At 41.8% G+C, this 22,765-nt stretch overlaps 1 protein-coding gene across 1 annotated transcript; it reads left to right on the forward strand.

Annotated features, from left to right (window-relative positions):
- Positions 1 to 6,525: 6,525 nt before the first annotated feature.
- Positions 6,526 to 22,577, forward strand: SKP1 (S-phase kinase associated protein 1). The gene is made up of 6 exons (XM_019421984.2): positions 6,526 to 6,687; positions 9,583 to 9,679; positions 15,360 to 15,433; positions 19,247 to 19,390; positions 20,863 to 21,003; positions 21,695 to 22,577. The coding sequence occupies exons 2-6, from the start codon at positions 9,583 to 9,585 to the stop codon at positions 21,728 to 21,730; spliced, it is 492 nt and encodes a 163-aa protein (XP_019277529.1). The 5' UTR covers positions 6,526 to 6,687; the 3' UTR covers positions 21,731 to 22,577.
- The last annotated feature ends 188 nt before the right edge of the window (positions 22,578 to 22,765 follow it).

Genomic DNA, 22,765 nt, shown 5'->3' on the forward strand with positions numbered 1-22,765 from the left:
TGGTCATACCAGGGATCTGGACAGAACTCTTGGTCCTGGTGAAGAGAGAAGGCAGCTTCTGAAGGCATCTCTGAGGGAGCAGGTTTAGTGAAATGCTCTTTGGACGGCTGTCTGGCCCTCTGGCACCATCTGCTGGCCACAGCCAATCAGTGCTTGGGGATTGGCCAGAACTACACTGCAGAGCAACCCATCCCTGTCCCTGCCTTCTTTGGGCCCTTTGTAGCCACTCTGAGCCCACAGAGGGTACCCACGTATCACCATAGACTTTCTCTCTTGGAGAGGCTGGAATAGAGGGTAATCCATGGACTCACCTTGTGGTGAGTCAGACAGACCTAGGTTCAGTGCCCACCTCCCTGCCATGTGGCCTGGGGTGATAACCTTTCAATCCCCCCCTGTGTGATAACCTTTCAATCCAGCGTAGGCCCATGAGATCTGATGGTGTTGGGCACAGATAGGAGTCAGGAAGTTCTCTCCTCTTCCATTTAGGTGTGGATGGCACTTCTGCCTGGAGCTTCCACAGCAGCTTCCTCCTGAGGATGGGTCCATAGCCTTCCAGTGGAGGCACTGCACTGGCTGCCTGAGGGAGAAGCAAGGAAGCTGATGAGTGGCCTTTTCTTCAGCTTTGTTCAAGGACTCAGTTGGACTCTTGGGTCCTGGGCAGATAAGTCCTCCCTGGGCACAGGGGCCTTACAACTATCTCCCACCACCTTCCCAGCATCTTCCTTTACTCCTCCAACCTTGACTGTGAAGGGCAACCATGTGCAAGGAGAGGCTACAGTGGCTCAAAGATCTTTGGGGAATTGACAGTGGCACCATGCTAAGCATGCAACACACACTGTCACATTTTATACCCCTCCCCCCATTTTTTTAAAACTTGAGATATTACCTGTATGTAGTACACAAATATGATTATAGCTCAGTGAATTAAAAAAATTTTTTAATGTTTATTTATTCTTGAGAGAGAGAGCACGTGACAGAGCAGAGGAGGGGCAAAGAGAGAGGGAGACACAATATGAAGCAGGTTCCAGGCTCTGAGTTGTCAACACAGAGCCCGATGCAGGGCTCGAACCCATGAACTGTGAGATCATGACCTGAGCTGAAGTCAGACGCTTAACCAATTGAGCCACCCAGGTGCCCCAGCTCAGTGAATTTTTATATACGCACACACTCATGAAACTACCACCTGGATCAAGATAGAGAGTTTCTAGCATCCCAGAAGCTTCCCTTATCTGCTAAAGGTAACTATTATGTTGTCTTCTCTAAATTAGGGTGTTTTTGGCCTGTTTTGGTCTTCATTTCAGTGGACTCATACAGTACATACTCCCGTGTCTTGCTTCTTTTGCTCGTTATGTCTGTGAGATTCATCCATGCTGTTGTTGACATCGATAGTTTCTTTTTCATTGCTGTTTACGATCATTCCATTCTGTGAATATACGAGGTTGTTTTTTCATTTACATTTGGTGGGTTTGTTATTTTTTTGCTTTGTTCAAAGTTGTTGTGAACGTTCTTTTTTTAAAATTTTTAATGTTTATTTATTTTTGAGAGAAAGAGACAGAGAGAGTGTGAGCAGGGGAGGGGCAGAGAGAGAGGGAGACACAGAATCCAAAGCAGGTTCTAGGCTCTGAGCTGTCAGCACAGAGCCTGATACTGGCTCGAACTCACGAACGGTGAGATCAGACCTGAGCCGAAGTTGGACGCTTAACTGACTGAGCCACCCAAGTGCCCCCGCCGTGAACATTCTTAAACATACTTTTTGGTGGACAGAATTTATTCCTGTTGGGTATTTGTCCATAATTGGAATTGCTGAGCCACTTGGTATATGTATGTTTAGCTTTAGTAGATCCTGCCAACTTCCTGGTGTACCAATTTGGACACTCACCAGCAACATGTGAGAGTTCCAATTGTTCCATGTCCTTGCTAACACTTGGTATTGTCACTGTATTCAGTTTGACCCCTCTGGTGACTCAAATAATTCATGACCACAAAAATCCTATGAGGTAGGTACCACTATAAACCCCATTCTATAGACAAGAAGACTGAGGCTAGAAAGGGGACACCACCTATCCTGCTCAGATAATACAGGATGTGAGCAGCAGGTGGGCAGCAGCAGGTGGGCAGCAGCAGATCTGCACGATCCTTGTGCACTGGTGGCCAGATGGGATTTAAAAGTCAGAAAACATGGGTGTGCCTAAATGATAGGTCTTTCATTTTCTTATTTTCTGTCTATTCCATTTTGTAGCAGAAAGGTAATCTGGTCACTTCCTGGCACGGTAAGTCAAGTGAGTATATGGTCATTCAGTCATTTCAGGGGTACACACTCAGTCAAATGGAGGGGTCTGACCCTCTTCTGCTATCTAGGGTCAGAGCTTCATTCTGCAGAGTTGATGTGGTCATAGCACGGAGTGAGAGGTGAGGGGGCTGGAGGTTGTCTGGTCATTGGTCTTCATCTGTCTTCCTCTACTGCTCAAGGAGGCAGGCACATCCTACCCCCGCCGGTGGTGAGGTGTCATCCTTGATTTCTGCTGTGCCCACAGATGGCTGAATTTGTGCCATAGCTTCTGACTTGGTCGGTGTAGGTTCACCTAGGTTCATGTAGGTTCTCTTGATTACATCCCACAAGCCTCCTCCTGATCATCTATCCCTCTTCAAGCAACTTCCATGCTGCTTTAGGGCTTCAGGACATATTTAGATGCTCTCTGGGATCCATACACATGAACCTCAGGCGTGGGCACTTCCAGGCCCACGTGCCTAGGCACACCCACCTGCCATTTCTACTTGACTGATCCCATATTTTCTCTTCATGGAAGACTTGAGACCTTTCTCACAGACTGAGGCATAGATTCTCTCTACTTTCAGAGCCTGCAAACCTTTTTGCGGGTCCTAATCTCTCCCTATCCCTGCGCAGAGAGGATCAGGGGAAAGAGTGGGAGAGAGTCCTTTCTCAGACACCCACCCCAGTAGCTGACTGCAATGCTTCCTTTGCTTCAATTTTTTCCCCACACTTATCATTTTGGAAAATTGGTTCTGGCATCATCACATCTTATGTTTCCTAACTGTGCTGTTGCTAGTATAAAATTTAAGATTTCAGTCCTTCAGCCTCTTGGGCTTTCAGTGCTCAAAAAAATCTTGCGCTAAAAAGTCCATTTATTCTAAGGGTTCACTTTGCGAATCAAGATCCAAGAATTTGAGTTTTTTCTTTGCATTCAGCATTCTCTCTTCTGGAATAATAAGGTAGTCTGATTTTTAGACAGAAGACTTGGAGTTTGGAAAAAGATAGAAGGAAGGCCAGAGATCTCCTGGGGACTGGATTATTTCTTAGGTTACATGCTGTCCTATAGGCTGGAACACACATCCAGAGTTCAGAGTCTGTCCCATGGGTTGGTGCCTTACAAAGGGAGCATGAACTGAATTCTGGGCAGCAGAGTCCCATTTTAGATGCACTGAGGGAGCTGGTCCTCATAGGAATTCTCCTATGAACACTTTATAGCCATGAAACTTGATTTACAAAGGGAGATCATCTCTGGAAATGAATTCACTATAAAAAGCAGCTTTTCAGGGGCGCCTGAGTGGCTCAGTCGGTTAAGTGTCTGACTCTTGATTTGGGCTGGGGTCATGATCTCATGGTTCTCAAGAGTTCAAGCCCCACCTCGCTGCTGTCAGCACTGGGCTGTCTTGGATTGTCTGTCCCCCTCTCTTTGCCCTTCCTCCACTTGCACGTGTGCATGCTTGCTCTCTCAAAAATAAATAAATAAATAAATAAATAAATAAATAAATAAATATTTAAAAAAAAAAAAAAGCAGCAGGGCCGCCTGGGTGGCTCAGTTGGTTAAGTGTCCGACTTTGGCTCAGGTCATGATCTTGGGGTTTGTGAGTTCCAGCCCACTACCGGCTTTACATTGACAACTGCTTCAGATTCTGTTTCCCTCTCTCTCTGCCCCTCCCCCGTCCTCTCAAAAATAAACATAAAAAAATTTTCTTTTAAAGGTACGTTTTCCTATCTGGACTTGAATGCGGGCCATTTAGCTTCCCTGTAACAGTAAATTAGCAAATATTCCTGGCATTTGAGGGATGTAGCTAAAATTCAATACCTGCGCTCTGGTGGCAGAAGCATAGCTGGGGCTGAAGCATCAACCTTGCTCTGCAGTGGCTGTATGACAGCAGAAAAGTCTCTTCTCTTTCATTTCCTTCATCTATAGAACAAGGAGCTTTGATTACGTGGTATGTGGAGTAACCGAACTTAGGACAAGACCACAGCTGTTTCAGGGCCAGCTTTGAAGCCAGAGGAATCTCCTTCTCCTCGCATTCTTACTTGCCAAAGGGAATATGTGGGGGCCAGTCCTTTCTGACCCGGGCTCGTGATTATGTGTACATGAGAGGGGATGAAGGATCACCAGCCTGGACCCCAAGGTCCTGCAGCTGCCCTGTCGATCCTGAGAGGACAGTTTGAAGGAGGGTAGGGTTGATTCAGAAAGTGTGGAGCTGAATGAGTCACCATTGACAGACACTGCTGGCCCCTTCTTAGCAGTCCTTCATCACTGAGACCCTACTACAGAGATTTCTCAACTTAGCCTGGGCTTAAGAATCACTTGGAAAACTTGTTTAAAAGGCAGAAAAACCTGCCGTCAGGGAATCGGAGTCATTAGATCAAGAGTGGACCCAGGAATCTTTGTTTTTCTTGACTTGATGCCAACTTATTTTTTGAGGTAAAACATTTTTGATATGTAACATATTTATATGAATTGAAATTCAAAAGATAGAGAAGGTTATAAAGTGAACAAATCACCCCAACCCCTGTCCCCCAGTCACCTAGTTCCCCTCCCAACAAGGCAATTTCTTGTGTATGTTTCCTGAGATAATCTATGAATATAATAGAGTATATGTGAATACATGAAAGCTAGGTTTTATTTTGTTTTTATTAATTTTTTAACGTTTATTTTTGAGAGAGAGAGAGGCAGAGCATGAGCAGGGGAGGGGCAGAGAGAGGGAGACACACAATATGAAGCAGGCCCCAGGCTCTGAGCTGTCAGCACAGAGCCAGACGCGGGGCTCGAACCCACGAACCAGGAGATCATGACCCGAGTGGAAGTTGGAAGCTTAACAGACTGAGCCACCAGGCACCACTAAAATCTGCGTTTTAAAAACAAGCATATCTTGATGATTCTAATATTGGGGGTCCCCAGACATATTTGGAAAAACATACACGTATTTCATGCAGGGTCCTCAGGCTAGATGTGTGACCCGGCATTGCTCAGTTCCGCTTAGGATGCTTAACAAGAGTTTACAAGGTTCCACCTTGTGTGCCATGGGCAAGGGGGCAAAGGAGCTCCAGTGGGACTCGCCTAGGGAACCTGAGGCTGGAGGTGCTGAGGGCAGGGCTGTGTTTCGGGAAAAAAGTATGAGGGCTGTAGGTCCTTTCATCTCCCTGCCATCAGTTGTGGCACCTGGCAGACACTGGATACCACAGCTTGTAGACAAAGGCCTGGTAACCCAAGAAGTTGCTTGGCCTCCCTGCCCAGTCCCATCCCAGAAGAGCTGTAGGCCTCTGATTTCTTTAGGGGGCCCTGTTTGGAAGTTTCTTTTGTCTCCCTGGCGTCAGGAATCCCATCACATGCCTGGTGGTTAGGTGAGCCAGGCGCCTTAGTCTCCTAGGGAGGGGTGGCAAGGTTCACGAAGCAGCAAAAGGGTGGAGCCCAGAAAAGGCCCTGACTGGGTGGCATGGGGCTTGGGCGCAGTGCTTTGCCAAGCTCTAACCCCTTTCCTGTAGCGTTGGTTCCATCCTATGGACCCGGACAGAGTTCTGCGCAGGCTGCACCCTGACTGCCTGGTTCACCCCAGAATCCCCCAGCACCGCTTCATGCACATTTTGCTCAATACACGTTTGCGGGAGGGGCCTGGACTTGCGGTTTCCCTGCAACGATGGTTATTTTTGGCCTGGAGGCCTTTTCAGAAAACAAGTAGGAAACAACGCTTAGGAACACTAAACTGTGTCGTTCTGAATTTGTTCTCAGGTATACAGCAGGGGAAAAGGTAACAGAACTTCACTTCATGGGTTGTTATGGAGAGAGAACTAACGCATGCTGGGCACAGGGGATGACGCCGAGGCACCCAGCGGTATCTCAGGGCGGTGACTGCAACGCCCATCTGCCATTCTTCGCCTGAGCCTTCTTTCCCCTTCAGGAAAGGGAAGCCAGAAAGCCTCCCGAACACTAACCCTCCCCTCCCCCACCCACTAGCAGTTTCTAGGTTTTTCAGGACTGGGGTCTTTAATTCGGCTTAGGCCAGCCCCTGCCTGAAGGACCCTGGCTGGCTGCGGAGTACCCCAGCCAGGCCCGCGCTCCTGCTTTCAGGACAGCGAGCCGCGCTCTCGGGGGTGGGGTGGGGTGGGGTGGGGTGGGGTGGGGTGGAGCGGGAGGGTAAGGACGAAACCCCGCCCCCGCGCCTCGCGCCCGCCGCCTCTCCGCCCCACCGTCCTCGGCCTGCGTCAGGCGATCTCGGCGGCCAGCCCCGCCGGCTCTGTGACGCCTCCGGCTCCGGGGTCCTCGGCGCCTGCGCCCGCTTCTATAAAGGCCGACGCCGCGCCGCGCCGCCGTAGTGGCCTTGTTCTCTGCCTTTCTCTTCTCGTAGCGGAGGCCCCCCTGCCCTGTTCTTGTCACCCTCCGGCCCGCAGTCTCCTTGAGACCGAGCACCGTGAGTAGACGCAGGCCGAGCGGAATGGGGCGGTAGCGCCGTGGATTTCGAGCTGGGTGTCCGCACCGCTGTGCTTTGGCCTGCCGGAGGCGGGAGGCACCTGGGCCTTACGTCCCTCAGGCCCAGTGGAACCTGTCGCTGGCTCCCGTTCTCCCGCCCCACCTCCCCCTCCCTCCCATCCCCCCCGACGGCGAGGCCTCTCCTGGCCGCGCGTCCTCACGACGCCTCGTGGGCGCCCAGGCCGGCGGGCGGGAGAAGGTGCGAGCCGGGCCCGGGATTGGTCCTTCCTCGCACGGGGCGAGCGTCAGTCGGCGCAGAGCTCGGCTGCGAGGCCCAGGCTGCGGCCCTGGGCTTCTCTTGGGCGTGGGTGGCGGCGGGGCTTTCAGTGCAGGTCTTTGGGCGGGCGTGGGCGTGGTGTGCGTGTTTGTTGTTTTGGTGTCCGGAGGGAGCGTGGCCGGTGGGAGTTTGGGAGCGCTGGATTTTTGGCTCGCGTTCCTTCTCTCCCTTGTATCTGCCCTCACTAGTCCCGGGTCCTGGCTGTGTTTGGGCCGCATGCTTGCAGATAGCCGCTTGCTCCTTCAGAATATTTCTCGCCATTTTTTTGCCATAGCTTGGAGTTGCTGAAACAACTGTTGAAATAGCAGATGCCCTCGTCATGGTGGTGTGACTTTTAGGGAGGCCTAACTCATTAAAAGCCAGACGCTTTGGGTCATGTTTTACAGGGTTAGAATGTTCACCTGGATAGGACCTCACGTTTGGGTTTTGGGATAGTGAATGTATCAGAGCGTCACAATAGAATGTATCTGTCACAGAGCAACGCAGACTTCGCTCTCCTCTCCAAAAGGAGGTGCCAGAATTCGGGTCCCTTAAAACAGCTTTTTCTTTATGTTGTTGACAGAACCTGCTTCATTCCAGTCATGGAGGGGGATTTAACTTTCAAGATGAGGAACTTAAAGAATTGCTTGAAAACCTGTCAAATAAAAATCTCGTCCATTATTATTGCAGTTTTGCACCGAATTCTAGCTCTAAGACATTAAAAAAAAGTTCTCTTTAAGTATTAAGTTTGGCATCACAAAGTGCATCCGATTACAGATTAACAGATTGCCTCCCTGCTTATTTAATAAGATCTCAACTCCCTTAAGAGTAACCTAATACAGGAATTTGACTATGACTAAGCAGATCTAATTATTTGCCAAGAGTTATTTGAGAGAAATACGAAATGGTCACCTTCCTTAAAACTAATTTTATCAACTGAAGTCCCAGACTTGTCATTCTTTAGTGTTCATTCCAGTACTATCGAATGTAAAAAGAATGTAGAATGTTATGTAAAAAAAAAAAAAAAAAAAATTGAGTTCACGTTGAAGTATTTCCTTTGGGATTACCTTTTGTTACTGCCCTGTCACAGGGAAGGTTCTCTGCACTGGGCCCTTTTCTGTTGAACAGAACAACTGCATTATTGGCAAGCATTAAGCATCATGGAGGAACAGACATCTTTGTGAACTGAAAAGTGAAATGAGATTGTCTCTAACCATTGATGAGTGAGAGCAGGATATTTCAGTGGCTGGTTTTAAAACATTTTTGCTTCCTTTCTTTTGTTTATTTGGAGGAATGGAGATAATTGGGAAAAGGCGAATGAATATTTTAACTGATTTCATGGGTTTGAAGTCTTTGATCCTAAAATAGGTGCCGTGAATGGTTGAAATTTTTTTAGTGTTTGAGAGAGAGAGAGAATCCCAAGTAGATTCTCCATGTCAGCACAGAGCCCTATGTAGGGCTTGAACTTACAAACCATGAAATCATGACCTGAGCTGAAATCAGGAGTTGGGCGTTTAACCAGCTGAGCCACTCTGGCGCCCTGCAGTGAATGTTTTAAATGCCAAACTCTGCAATTTCAACTTAATAGTGACATTGCAGGATTATGAATACTCAGAAGCAGGGGCCTTTCAATTCTGTACTTGAAACTTGAAGAGATCGTGGATTAATCTTGAGAGTCCTCCCCCAAGTGCCTTTGCCAACAATCTGAAAATAAGAAATTGATGGCTTAGAACTTTTAATTTTAAAGAAGTGTTTGGTTGTTTTTTTGTCAGAACTCAAGTCCTTTGTAGTTAATTGCTTAATTAATTTTTATCTAAGAAGTGTCTTTTTCCCAATGACTCATAATTTATCTGAGGTAATAAATACATTTTTGGAGCAAGTAATGGGTTATTTCTTTGAGGATTTTAGCAGAACTCAAACTTGGAAACCTGGACAGTTGTAATGAAAGCTAAGAAGTACTGTTAAATTTAGGTACCTTATTTGGTTTTGTAAATTAGATTGATTATTTATCCTTAAATATTTCATTATCTTGCATATTTTACATTGATGCAAACATATGTAAGTATATTCTCATATACTCCTTGGATTTGAACTCATTTTTCACTTAAGTTTCACTATTGGAAAATGAGTACGTTATTAGCTTTGTTTGTTTAGGACTGACCACCCTCAGGTTTGCAGTTTTTTGTGGCAGTTAACTATTCAGATGAGAGTAATGAGTACTTAGTAAGAGCAGAAAAGCAGGCAAAGACAAAATAAACAAGTTTATTTGAAGTATATTTTGCATTAGAAGTGTAGAATGTAACTCTTAAATTTATTCCAGTAATAATTTCATTAGGGCAGGCCTTAAAAGCTTGTGTTCCTATGAGTTATAAAAAATTTGAAACTTTGAAAAAATTTTCTGTCTTCTATGCTAGCCTGTGAATAACCACTTGAAGTGTTTAACAGGGGTTTTACATAGTACGGGTCCTTAGGATTTTGTAGTTAGTAAGATAGAGGTCTTCTAACAGACTATAGTTGACCAAATGCATAGAACTAATATCTCTTAAATTTCAAGTTCAATATAATACCTTTTTTTTTTAGATGCCTTCAATTAAGTTGCAGAGTTCTGATGGAGAGATATTTGAAGTTGATGTTGAAATTGCCAAACAGTCTGTGACTATCAAGACCATGTTGGAAGGTAAGTTTATTAGAAAACCTGGGTGAAGGAAAAGTAGAAGTAATATTTAGGTGGAGATAACCTGTGAACATTGAATTTATACAAGGCATGATTTGTCATTAAGTGCACAAGAGTATGAGGGGTAAAGTTTACATTTTTTAAATTAAAAACTACAGTTTTCTGATACAGGACATCCTTGCTGTATTGTCTGAATTAATGAGGTTTTTTTTTTTTTTTTTTCCCCATTGCTAAATAGGTAAGGCCATAACTAATACTGAAGTGATTTCCCAGCATCAGACAATAATGGCCCGCCCAATTCTCTTTGAAGTAAATTTGGGTTCACTGTTTGTAATGAGAAAAATAAAAGCCTCCGGAAAAAGAGATACCTCCCTATATGGTAGCTAAATAGAGTACTTTGTTTCAGCAGGGGAGTAAGCTGAGTAGATGGTAAACTGAGATGTTGGTCTTTTTTTTTTTTTTAAACCACGTTTTCCTTTTTGTCTTTTTTGTCGTTCCTTTGAAACTGCTGCAAAGCATAGACCCCGCACGTTAAAGAAGTAAGGTTACAAAACAGGTCCTGAAACATTTTGAAACTTGTACTAGTTCACTTGAATCTTTTCTTACTATTCCAGTGGGTTGGTAGACATTAGTTAATAGTATATGGAGACAATGCAAATCAATTTCTTGCATTGGTGAAAAAAAATTAATAGTAAGAAGAATGTTGTTCTGTATTCAAATATCAAAGGTTTTTTATGTAGCTTATGCTTCAGCTAAGAGAAAAGTTACATGCCAAGCACTAGCTGTATGCTGGGGAAAGGAAGCTAAGTGAGAAACCGTCTTTGCCCTTGAAGGATTTATAAACTGGGAAGAGAGAAAGACACCAAACAAGACACACTGTCACATGGTATAATTAGTGCATTGATAAAATGTGCCAAGAGGTGCTGGGGAAATATCTTGGCTGATGTTATTTTTCAGGCTTGGGTAGAGACTATAGTGGGTGGTACTAGTGAGGCAATATTTCAAATTTAGTAAAATTAGGATGTTTTGGGAGGTTATTCTGAGGTAAAGTGGACAAGGTGTGTTAGAGAAAAGTAAAATTGAAGCTTTTAGTTGGGGTTTATTGGTGTGGGGTGAGCTTGTGATACTCTAGTTGGTAGAGCTGAAGAATGGGCTTGAGAGAAATGGAAAGAATGTGACTTTGGAGCTTGAACATGTTATGTATGTTTGGTCCCCTCCCCACCCCACGCCCAGAAGAGTTTTGTAACAGTCTACTAGACAGTTGACTGTGTGGATTGATCCCTGAGCTGTAGACTACTAGGGATACATAGACTTTGTGTGGTGGGTTATAGGAGTATGTATCTGTGGGAGTAAATTGAGGTTGGCAGTCAGCCATATTGGAATGGGAGACAGGTGGAGTTAAGAGAGTAGAAGTCAGAAGTGGAGAATGAGTGGAATAAGATTTGTGGAAGTCAAGGGAGGCATTTTGAGGTGACCAGAGTGATTATCACATTCATCTACAGACTGGTTATTTGGAATTTCGTAGTAAGAGGATTTCTTCCTGCACATATTAAGTTTGGTAGAGGCAAAAGCTAAATTACAGAGGGTGTGTCTTCTGTTTTCTAAGCTGGTAATTTCTGTTTGCTGATAAAAGCTGAACATGTAATTCTTTTTGGTAATTGGTACCAATCATGTGGCACTTACGGTCCTGTATCCTGGTACATACATACATAGATCACTTCTATTAAGTTGTAAACCCCTTGGTACATCCCACAGTCACTGTTCATCAAGTACCTGTTGAATGAAGAACTATGGTATGGTCACTAATAAAGAGTGTGAAAGCATTCCAAGTGTCCCTAAAGGCAGGTGAGTAAGGCTTTATCTAGAAGATGTAGAACTGATACCAAAACTGCTGCCTGAATACTTGCTTTGGCGATGAAAGTGTTCTTTATTTCATCTTAGTAGTGTCTGGCACACTAATCTGTCCTGTGCTGCTTCAAAAAGCATTTGCCCATATAAGAACATAGGGCTCCGTGAAGGTTATCCATGCCTCTTTTGATCACTGAAGCAAGTGGAGTGATAGCAACAGTTAAATGATTCTTTGCTTTCATAGCCTTTGGGCATCATAGGTGAATTGTTTTTATCTTAAGTACCAGTCGTTTATATAAAATTCTAGCTCATCAGGATTGGAGCCCATTGGATTTGGCAGCTTACTGCTTTCTTTGTTTTGCATCTGCAGTATCTCTGATTATGGGTTTTTTGTGACTTAGAAGACAAAAATAAAACCTAATCACAGTATAATCAGAACTGAAAATCTTGGCATGTGTGCACGTGGACTTACTGATTTGTTCAGGTTCAGGATGTGGTATCAGGATACAGGTGTCTTTCAGAAGTCCTTGAAACTAAATAGCTTAAAGGAATGACTGTTGCTACTTGTGAAGTCAGTCTAAAAGTGGAAAAGACATTGTACATCCTTAGTTTAAATGCTAGGGAGGTGATCCTTGATAACTGGTTTATTTATTTTGAGAGAGAGAGCGAGCAAGCACCTGTGCACGCACAAGATGGGGAGGAGCAGAGGGAGTGGGAGAGAGAATCCCAGGCGTGCTCCACACCTTCAACTCAGAGCCTGATGTGGGACTCAATGCCACAAACCGATCTGTGAGATCATGACCTGAGCTGAAATCAAGAGCCAGAGGCCACTCAGGTGCCCCAATAAGGCCCTTGTTTTTAACAGGGCTTAAACCTTCTTCCAAATAACATTTGGATCTAAACAAGTTGGTGTTCTGTATTATGGTTCCTCAAGTATTTTATATATTGTAACTTCTTTTTCTCCCTTCTGATTAAAAATACTTCACACTAGGGGCACCTGGCTAGCTCATTCAGTAGAGTATGTGACTTTTGATCTCAGGGTCATGATTTCAAGCCTCACATTGGGCATGGAGCCTACTTTAAATAAATAAGTAAGTAACTAAGTAAGTAAATAAATTTTTAAAAAGGCATTAAGTTTCTTTCCTTTTTTTTTCCAATGTTTATTTTTGAGAGAGCCTGTGCCGGAGCACCTGGGGAGAGGCAGAGAGAGAGAGAGACACAGGATCCAGAGCAGGTTCTTCCTGATAGTAGAGAGCCTGATGCTGGACTTTTGAACTCTTGAACTATGAGATCATGATCTGAGCTGAAGTCTGACACTTAACAGACTGAGCCATCCAGGTGCCCCTAAATAAATTAATTTAAAAAATACTTCATACTAGAACAGGAAAAGCAAAAGTGGCTTAATGCAAATTGGGATAGTCATTTTTGTACTTTTACTCTAGGTCGAGATGGGATCAGGGAATGACATTGGTAGAAAGAAGGAGAGGGGACAGGATTGATCCATCTGTACAGGAAACTAAGATAATTTTTCAGTCTACTCTCATCTTTACCACTCCACTGGAACTGCTTGTTAAGCTCAGTGACTTCCATGTTGTCAAGTGTGTGATCTGTTTCATTTCTCATCTAGACCTGTTGACAGCATTTGATCATCCCCTTCTACATTTGACTTCCAGGATACTTTGCTTAGTACTTACCTCACAGCTTTCTATCCTCTCATTTTTAAATATTGATTGATTGATTGATTGATTGAGACAGCATAAGTGGGGGAGAGGGAGAGAGAATCCTAAGCAGGCTCCGCATGGTGACTGCACAGAGCCTGATGTGTGGAGCTCGAACTTAAGAAACTGAGATCATGACCTAAGCTGAAACCAAGAGTTGGATGCTTAACTAACTGAGCCACCTAGGCACCCTTCTGTCTTCCCATTTTTAAAGTCTGTAGTTCCTCAAGGCTGGCTTAATCATTGGATCTTTTCATAATATATGTACTCCTTGATTCCCTTGGTCATCTCATCTAGTCTCATAGTGTTATATGCTGTCTGTACACCAGTTCCCCAAACTACCTATGATTCTGATCTCTTTTAATTTTTACACTTGACATATTTAACTGGTTGGTCTACGCTTGGAGATCTAATTGGTACCTCAAAGTTAGGGAACTAGACTAACTTTGTCTAGTTAGTTAGACAACTAACTAGATTGTTCTTATTCTTAATTCCCTGCCCTTCAGAATAACACTTCTCTGACATATCAGAGAACACTTCTCTGCTCATATCAGTTAATGGTAACTCCAGTGGCACTTTCATCCATCCAGTTCCTCATGTCATAAACTTTTGTCTTCCTTGACTCTTAACTCTACTTCCCATCTGTTGGCAAACCTTTTTGCCTCTACCATCAAAATACATACAGAATTGGGATCATTCTTCCATAGCTGTAAACCTGTACAAGCCACCAGCCTCATAGTTGTTTTCCTTCTTTCTCCTGGTCTCTGCCACCTATTCCCAATACAGTAGCCAAAATGCACAGTACCCAGTTACTATCAGGTCCTCTGTTGTTGGTCTCATCTGCTTTCACCCTTGCTAACCCTGCTCTAGTAATACTGGATCCCTTCTGTGTTATTAGAACATACTAGACCTTCCTATCAGAAGACCTTTGCCTTTGCCATTTCCTCTGCTTAGGTGTTCTGTCTCCTTTAGGGTTTTACTCAGGTGTCATCTTTTAAATAAGACATGTTTGAGCAGTTCTATCTAAAATTGCAGCAATTCTTTGCATCCTCCTGTGTTCATTGCTGACTCTCCATTGCCTAGGACGCCTGTTAACTTATCAGGAACTGAAATGATTTGATTCACCACTGGCCATGTCAGCATAACTGATTCTTTGCTACAACCAGTATAGTGCTGAAGTAACTTTGGGACACTAATCTTGGTACTTGCTAACTAGTAAATAACTTTGGCCGTTCTTTTAGTCATGTAGAGACTGAAGGATGGACCCATTTGGCATGAAAAATACTCTTATTTAGAATCTTTAACGTAGGGATTTTGTTTTTAAGGTTTTTCCGTGGAGTTCACCAACTACTTTGAGAATCTGAAAGTTAGGTGTTTTTACCAGGACAACCTGTAGATTCAAAATTGTAGGTAATATGTACGTGATGAATAACTCTTAACAGGTATACACTGAAACTGAGTCCCTCAACCCACATTCTTGTTAATTTCCCTACACAGAATATTGTTAATACTTCTGTATTCCTGTGAAGATATTTTAAATCTAAATATCTAAGTATATGCCCATTTTTATTCAGATAACACTTATTTTCTTACACCTGGCTTTTAAAAACTTTAATCCTGAGATCATACCAGTACATAAGGAGCTGCCTGCCTTATTTTTGTCAGTGGTTGCATGATTTGTGTGTGTATATATACATCTTTGGGCTTCAGATTTTAATAGATGGAGATTCTGTTACTTGAATACTTTTTCCTCTGTCTTTCTAAATGCAGCCCATCTAGAGAGTTTGGTATTAAGAGTAAGGCTAAGGGTCTGGCTTTAATTTTTTACTAAATGGCTGACCAGTCATCTCAGTCCCACTTATTAAGTGACTTTTCTTTCTCATTAAGGATCCTTTTTGTGTAATAATCCTAAAATTGTCTATTCCCGCAACTTTTTATAGTTTTGGGTGGTTTATGGACCTGTTGGGAACCACTAACTTTAAATGCTCATAAGAGAACTATTTTTAGTAGAGTAGTTTGCATAGTCATAGACAGCGTCTTACAACTTACTCATTTGAGACATAGCCTCCTTGGTATAAATAATGGGAATAATGGCAACTCTCTTCTGGTTTTCTTAGATTTGGGAATGGATGACGAAGGAGATGATGACCCAGTTCCTCTACCAAATGTTAATGCAGCAATATTAAAAAAGGTAACAAACTATATATTTGTATATATGCTTTTGTTTTTTCATTGAACATCCTTGTGATCTTATTGTACTGCTACATAGATCGCTTCCTTACATCGACTGATTATGACTCTGAATATTTGTTATGTTTATTTAACTAGGTCCTGTGATTATTTGTTAGATGTGCTGCAAGGGGAGCTTGAGAATAAATATACCCACACCATTGACCACCTTACCTTGTGTCTAAGCATAAAAGGCTCTTCACACTGAGTAGAATTTTAGCATTTCAGGGTACATGGCTCCTTAACAGAGCCAGCCATTTAATTGGATGCTCATCTGAAGAAATAGCACTGAATTTTATAAAGTGGAGGAAACTAGTTAGGCTTAGAGATGAGAATGGTTGGTTCCAGTTGGCCTTTTGCTCAGAGATTTTCAGAAGTCATCGGCTATATGCAGTTTCATCTTAATGCTTTCTCTTGATCCTGGTGTGAGATACAGCTGTGCTGCGTATTTTTCCATATCCTACCACAATTAGTGATTAGCATTTCTTTTAATTGCCCTAGACTGGGTAAAAAGTGATTCTCTAAGCCTGAACATTTTTTGGCATGTATTATTGGCCATTTGTATTTTCTGCTTGGTCTGTTTTCCTTTGCGTGTCTTTCTGGTGGGCTTTTTAAAAATTGTTGTAGGAGCACCTCGGTGGCTCAGTTGGTTAAGTGTCTGACTTGATTTTGGCCCAGGTCATGATCTCATGGTTCGTGGGATGTAGCCCTGTGTTGGGCTTTGTACTACCAGCACGGAGCCTGCTTGGGATTCTCTCTTCTCTGTCTCTCTTTCTGTCTCTCTCTCCCTCCCTCCCTCCCTCCCCCCCTCCCTCCCTTGCTAGCATACGTGCATGCGCTCTCCCTCTCTCAAAATAAACTTAAAAAAATTGTTATGAAATACACATAACAAAAATTACCCTTTTTGGATGCCTGGGTGGCTCAGTTGGTTAAGTGTCTGATTTTGGGTCAGGTCATAATCTCGCATTTGGTGAGTTTGAGCCCTGTGTTGGATTCTTTGCTGACAGGTCAGAGCCTGGAGCCTGCTTCAGATTCTGTTTCTCCCTCTCCCCCTGCCCCTCTCCCACTTGTTCTCTCTCAAGAATAAATAAATAGGGGCACCTGGGTGACTTAGTCGGTTAAGCGTCCAACTTCGGCTCAGGTCATAATCTCACGGTTCATGCATGAGTTTGAGCCCTGCGTCAGACTCTGTGCTGACAGCTCAGAGCCTGGAGCCTGCTTCGAATTTCGTGTCTTCCTCTCTTTGCCCCTCCCCCACTCATGCTTGCTTGCTCTCTCTCTTTCAAAAATAAACATTAAAATTTCTTTTTAAAAATTGCCATTTTAACTTTTTTAACTGTACAGCTCAGTGGCGTTAAGTACATTTGCACTGTTGTACAGCCACCGCGACTCACCATCTCTAGGAATTTTTCCTCATTCCAAACTGAAACTCAGTACTCCTTAAACAGTAACTCCTCAATAACCCCTTCCAGCCCGTTAACCACTGTTTTCTGTGTCTGTGAATTGGACTGTTGTGGGCACCTCATATAAATGGGATTATACAATATTTGTCTTTTTGTGTCTGGCTTTGCATAATGTTTTCAAGATTCATCCATTTTGTAATCTAGTGGACTTTTTATAGGAGGTGTTTATGTGGTGTTTCTATCACTTTGCATTGACTTAAGTCAGTTAATAGTGTTTTATGGTTTAGAAGCTTTATATTTTATCTAGTTAGATTTTTTTTTTCTGGGTATTGTCTTGCAATAAACATTCTGTTTTATCCTAATGTAAAATGCATCTAAAAGGACTTTATTCAAATGCCATTTTTTAGGTGTTGGAGTTATAGCAGTAACCAGAGACCAAATGTCTGCCCTTAGGGAATTAACATCCTAAAGGTGTGGGGGAAACATACAAGATAAATAAGTCAGATGAGAAAGTTGTGGAGCATAACTGGGTTGGTCGATGGAGAGTTAGCTATTTTTAAAATAAAGGTGGTTAGGAAATGCCTTACTGAGAAGTCGATCTTTGAACAAAGATATGATTATGTGGGGGAATAGAGTTCTGGGCATGGGGAGCAAGTGCAGTGACCCTAAGACAAGAGCATGTTCTACTATGAGGAAAGGTGGGAAGGCAGCAATTGTGATGACTAGAGCATAATGAACAAGGAAGGAGTTAGTACAGAAGATCAGAGTTAATGGTCTGGGTGATACGGGGCCACTTGAGAGAATAAGTTTTTTAAGCCTATTCTTAGGAATATTTGAACTTACATACTGAATAACTGCATGATCCAAAACTGCAAAAAAGTATATGGTAAAACCTCTCATCCTTGGCTCTGTCTAACCTGCAACCCCCTCAAGTAATACTAGTCAACATTAGTTTCTTACATATACTTACCAGTTTTTTTAATGCTTACGTAAGCAAATACTGCTGTTGTTTTCTTATACAACTGGAATACTTAAAAAACTATTGTTTCTTTCATTAAAACTCCATAGCTTGGCTTTCCCTTCTAGAAATAGTTCTTTCCTTTTCTTACATCCTGGCAGTATAGTTTGTCAGTTCTGCCATTTTTTCTCAGCATTGCTTATTCCTCCAGTATTATACTGAATAAATTTTAATCATACAGAAAAGTGAAACTGTACAGCAAACACCCATTTACCACCTAGATTCTGTAGCCTATAACTCTTTCAGTGTTGATTTTGGTCTTTATGATGGTACATAGAGTCTAACCAACTCTCTGAAACTTTATATGTGTTTATTCCCCTTCTAAGGGAACATGTGGGTTTTTCTTGCTTTGTTCTTATGCCCAGTAGTCTTGTGCACATGCCACGGATGTTTAGAATTTCTTGGTGATAATGTGTGCACATCCTCATCCTCACTAGTATTTGATAGATTACTTTCCAAAGGATTTTTTTTTTTTAATTTTTTTTTTATGTTTATTTAATTTTGAGAGACTGAGACAGAACACACGTGGGGGAGGGGCAGAGAGAGAGGGAGACAGAGAATCTGAAGCAGGCTCCAGGCTCTGAGCTGTCAGCACAGAGACAAGCGATGAGATCATGACCTGAGCCGAAGTCAGATGCTTAACTGACTGAGCCACCCAGGCACCCCTCAAAGGGGTTATTACCTCACTCTCCAGTATAAAGGTTCATGTTATCCTCACACTATTGCCAGAGATTAGTATCAAAATCCTGAGTTTTTTTTTTTTTTTTTGTCAGCCTCAAGTAGTAACTGTAGTATTGGTTTTGCATCTAATAAGACTGAGCATTTTCTCCTGAGATTTCTTTTGTGAATAGCCTGTTCATATCTGTAGCTCATTTCTTTAGTGTTTTTTTTTTGTTTTTTTGTTTCCAAGTAAGCTCTATCCCCCGTGTGGGGCTCAAACTCACTATTCTGAGATCAAGAGAGAGACACATACTCTACTGACTGAGCTAGCCAGGTGCCCCACTTTGTAGTGATTTTTAAGATTTATATTCTAGAGGGTAATCCATTGCTGGTTGCTCATGTTGCTTGTATTTTTTAGTCATTGTCCTGTCTGACTTTATGTATTTTTTGCACAGGAACTTTTTAGTGTGGTCAAGTATAATTATCTACATGTTTGCTTTTAAGATCATCTAACCCCTAGGGTTATGAAGATTCCTCAAGCTTCGGTTTTGCTTTTCAAGTTTGACTACTAACTTGGTTATTCAAGTCAACTTCTAGCTAGTTCTTAGCCCAGTGTAAAAATAACTTTGCCCCAGTAGTGGAATGAGTACCTTGTGATGTAATGCCACAGAGGAATAAACTTTCATTGTTACAGGTCATTCAATGGTGCACCCACCACAAGGATGACCCCCCTCCTCCTGAGGATGATGAGAACAAAGAAAAGCGAACAGATGATATCCCTGTTTGGGACCAAGAATTCCTGAAAGTTGACCAAGGAACACTTTTTGAACTTATTCTGGTATGTTCTTAATACATTCTTTAAGATATTTCTAGCACTTCTAATAGTTAAATTTGTTAAATTCATTGACACTGAATTTTAATTCTCTATATACTCCAGTGCAGTGCTATATTTGAATTTATATATTAAGAACCATATTAAATAAGTGATCAAATGTAAATGCAACAGAGGGTGGAGATGGTCACATTGAATTTTTAAGAAGCAAAATTCAGCTATGCTGTGTCCAAAACACCCACTTTAAAGAGACAGATTTAAAGGGTGGAAAAAGATTAAATTATGATAACAGTAATCAAAAAAAAACTGCAGTGACTATATTAAAGTAGACTTCAGAGCAAAGAATATCAACCAGGATTAAAGAGGGTTGCTACATAATGATGAAGGGATCAGTTCATTATTAGGGCATTATAGTCCTAAGTGTTTATTGCCTAAAAGAATTTCCAAAAAGTGAAACAAAAACCAGTAGAACTCAAAGGATGGATAGACAAATCCACAATCCTAGTGATTTTAACACGTGTCTCTACTTCATTGATAAAACAAGTAGAATCAGTAAGGATGTAGAAGCCATGAACGACACTATTGACTGACTTATCCTGATGGACATTTCTAGTATGTTAAATATAATGACAGCAGAATACATACTCTTCTCGAAAGTATACTACTAAGATAGACCTGTTAATGGTAGGAAAAAAGTCCAAATTTTTGAAAGGAGTCAAGGCTTGAAAGGAGTCAAGGCACATACACTGTGTGATCTGATCACAGTGAAATTAAATGAGAAGTCTGTAACAAAGCTATCTGGAAAATCTAAATATTTGAAAACTTAACACTTCTTAGTAACCCATGAGTCAAAGAAGAAATCAAAAGAAAAATTAGAAAAGAATTAAAAATTGTATGCCAGAAAGTATTTTGATCTGAATGGAAATAAAACCCAACACACAAAAATCGCAGATGCAGCTAAAGTAGTATTCAGAGCAAAGTTGATAGCACTAAACCACCTGTATTGGAAAAGATCACTGATCTAAGCTTTTACCTTAAACTAATGAAAGATGAAATTAAAGCCAAAGAAAGGGAATATTGAAGGTAAGAGTAGAAAATAGAGAAAACCAGAGAAACCAAAGAAATTGTTTGAGATCAGTAAAATGTAATGCTATTACTGCTTTTGCCTCTTTAAATATTTTTGTCAAGATTTGACATATGCTTGTGCACCCATGAACACAAACATACACGCCCATAAGTAGCGGCTCTTCTCTAGCATTAGAGGTAGCGTAGTTCGCTTAAGGCAGCAGCAGGACTCCATATTATAGAAGGTATAACAGAAGAACTTACAAAAATATTTCACAAAAGAATCTGATTTATTTTCCCTTTAATTTCATAAAATTAGCATTTTAGTTAATTAGATATGGATTGGCAGTCACTACCTTTAGATTTAGGTTACAACCTCAAATAATTCTTTAATGAAAACAATCACTTTACAGGCTGCGAACTACTTAGACATTAAAGGTTTGCTTGATGTTACATGCAAGACTGTTGCCAATATGATCAAGGGGAAAACTCCTGAGGAGATTCGCAAGACCTTCAATATCAAAAATGATTTTACTGAAGAAGAGGAAGCCCAGGTAGGTTGCTCACAGCTTGTTCTTGATCACACTTTAAAAAAGAATGAAATGCAGACATGCTCAGAAAAGATGTGTGTCTATCAGGGAATCTTGACTTTTACTTGAGGGTTAGTAGGTACCTTCTGTGTTATAAAAATACTCGTTTTGAGAGTGGTCTGTTAAGTCTAAACACTTGCACAATACCACTCTTGCCTAAGCATAAGAACGATTAGTTTTCAATCATAGGTGCTCTTTGATATTTACTCCTTTGCAGTTACTAGTTTTGGCACCTGGGACCTTACATGTAAGCAAGCCATAAATATTTGACTTCAGAAAAGCAACCCCTGTGGATGGTGTTAGGCCAGGACACTTATGAGCATCTTAGTGAGTGGGGGAAGAAATGAATGAAAAGATCAGAATGTTGACACAGCTACAAACTGAAATAATGTGCATGAACTGTTTGAATTTGTTGTCATGTCTGGTGACTGAAGCTTTAATGCCCATTGCCTTTGCTTTTTTGATAATTTCAGCAGGGTAGAATAAAAACCTGGGGAGGCAAAGAAGGATAACCAGGAAGTGTACTTGCAACCTGGTATTTTTCCAGTTTTTTGTCTGTCCCTTTCTGACCCTCTTCATAGTCTGTTGATGAATAATTAGGTAGTAGTCTGAGGAAAGACTTCTTAAGGTGCTTCCTTATATCTGTCTCTTCTAGGTACGCAAAGAGAACCAGTGGTGTGAAGAGAAGTGAAATGTTATGCCTGACACTGTAACACTGTAAGGATTGTTCCAAATACTAGTTGCACTGCTCTGTTTATAATTGTTAATATTAGACGAACCGTAGACAAACGCAGCAGCAAATCAGTTGTTTTAGCAGAATATTGTCCTCCTTGCATGTGTAGTTTGAGTACAGATTCCAAACTTATGGCTGAGTTTCTTCCAGTATGATCAAAAGTTTTTGTTTCTTCACTCTGAATAAAACTCAACTGTGGGTTCGCTATAGAAGGTGGCATTTTGGGATTTCCCTCTCTGTAAAATGTTTTCCACCTAGTTTATTGTCAGTTAACGTTAGTTTAATAACCTTTTAAAAGTTGGCATTGTAAATAAAACAAGTTGCAAAAAGTTTTCTGAACTATAATTAACAACGTATTATCTTTATTCATGAGTTGGAAACTGGAAAAAGGCTACTTGAGGTAAATGTTTTGAGTGGGATTATTAGGATGTCTTCCAGCTTCCTGGAATCAAAGAGTGCCACTGGTATTGATGAGCCTGTATGTAGCAGGGCTCCTTTAATTGGATCTAAGGACTTGTTTTTGCATTTTTAATCCTCAGCTTTGACTATGTTGGCTAGAGAGTCAGTTACTCCTCAGTTTGTGGTTTTGGGGGAAATATAACTAGATGGTCTGTTAGCTTTTCAATTAAAAAGGACAAATAACCTGTGTGATATGTCATCTTTTTATAATCAGTGATCCCATGTGGGGGAAACGTCACACTACTTGCATGTAAAAATAATTTAACCTTTAACATTAAAATGTCTGGCAAAACCTAGAAGGTATCCATCATGAATGCAAGATACTTTCAATAAAAAGTAAGTTACATAGTAGATGGTAAATGGTTTGCTTTTGTGTACTTAACTGTGTCTCTTCACTTGTTATTAAATGAGTTAAATATACGAATGGTTTTGTAGCTGGAGACAGCTTATAGTCAGTTTGTGTCCTGACTCACTGGAGGCTGCTCACAAAACAATTGGGTTCTGGTAGGCTTGTGTCTTTTCTGATTGCCAATG

The sequence above is a fragment of the Panthera pardus genome, unplaced genomic scaffold, assembly GCF_024362965.1.
Source record: "Panthera pardus isolate Hobbes unplaced genomic scaffold, ASM2436296v1 HiC_scaffold_2, whole genome shotgun sequence".
NCBI lineage: Eukaryota > Metazoa > Chordata > Mammalia > Carnivora > Felidae > Panthera > Panthera pardus.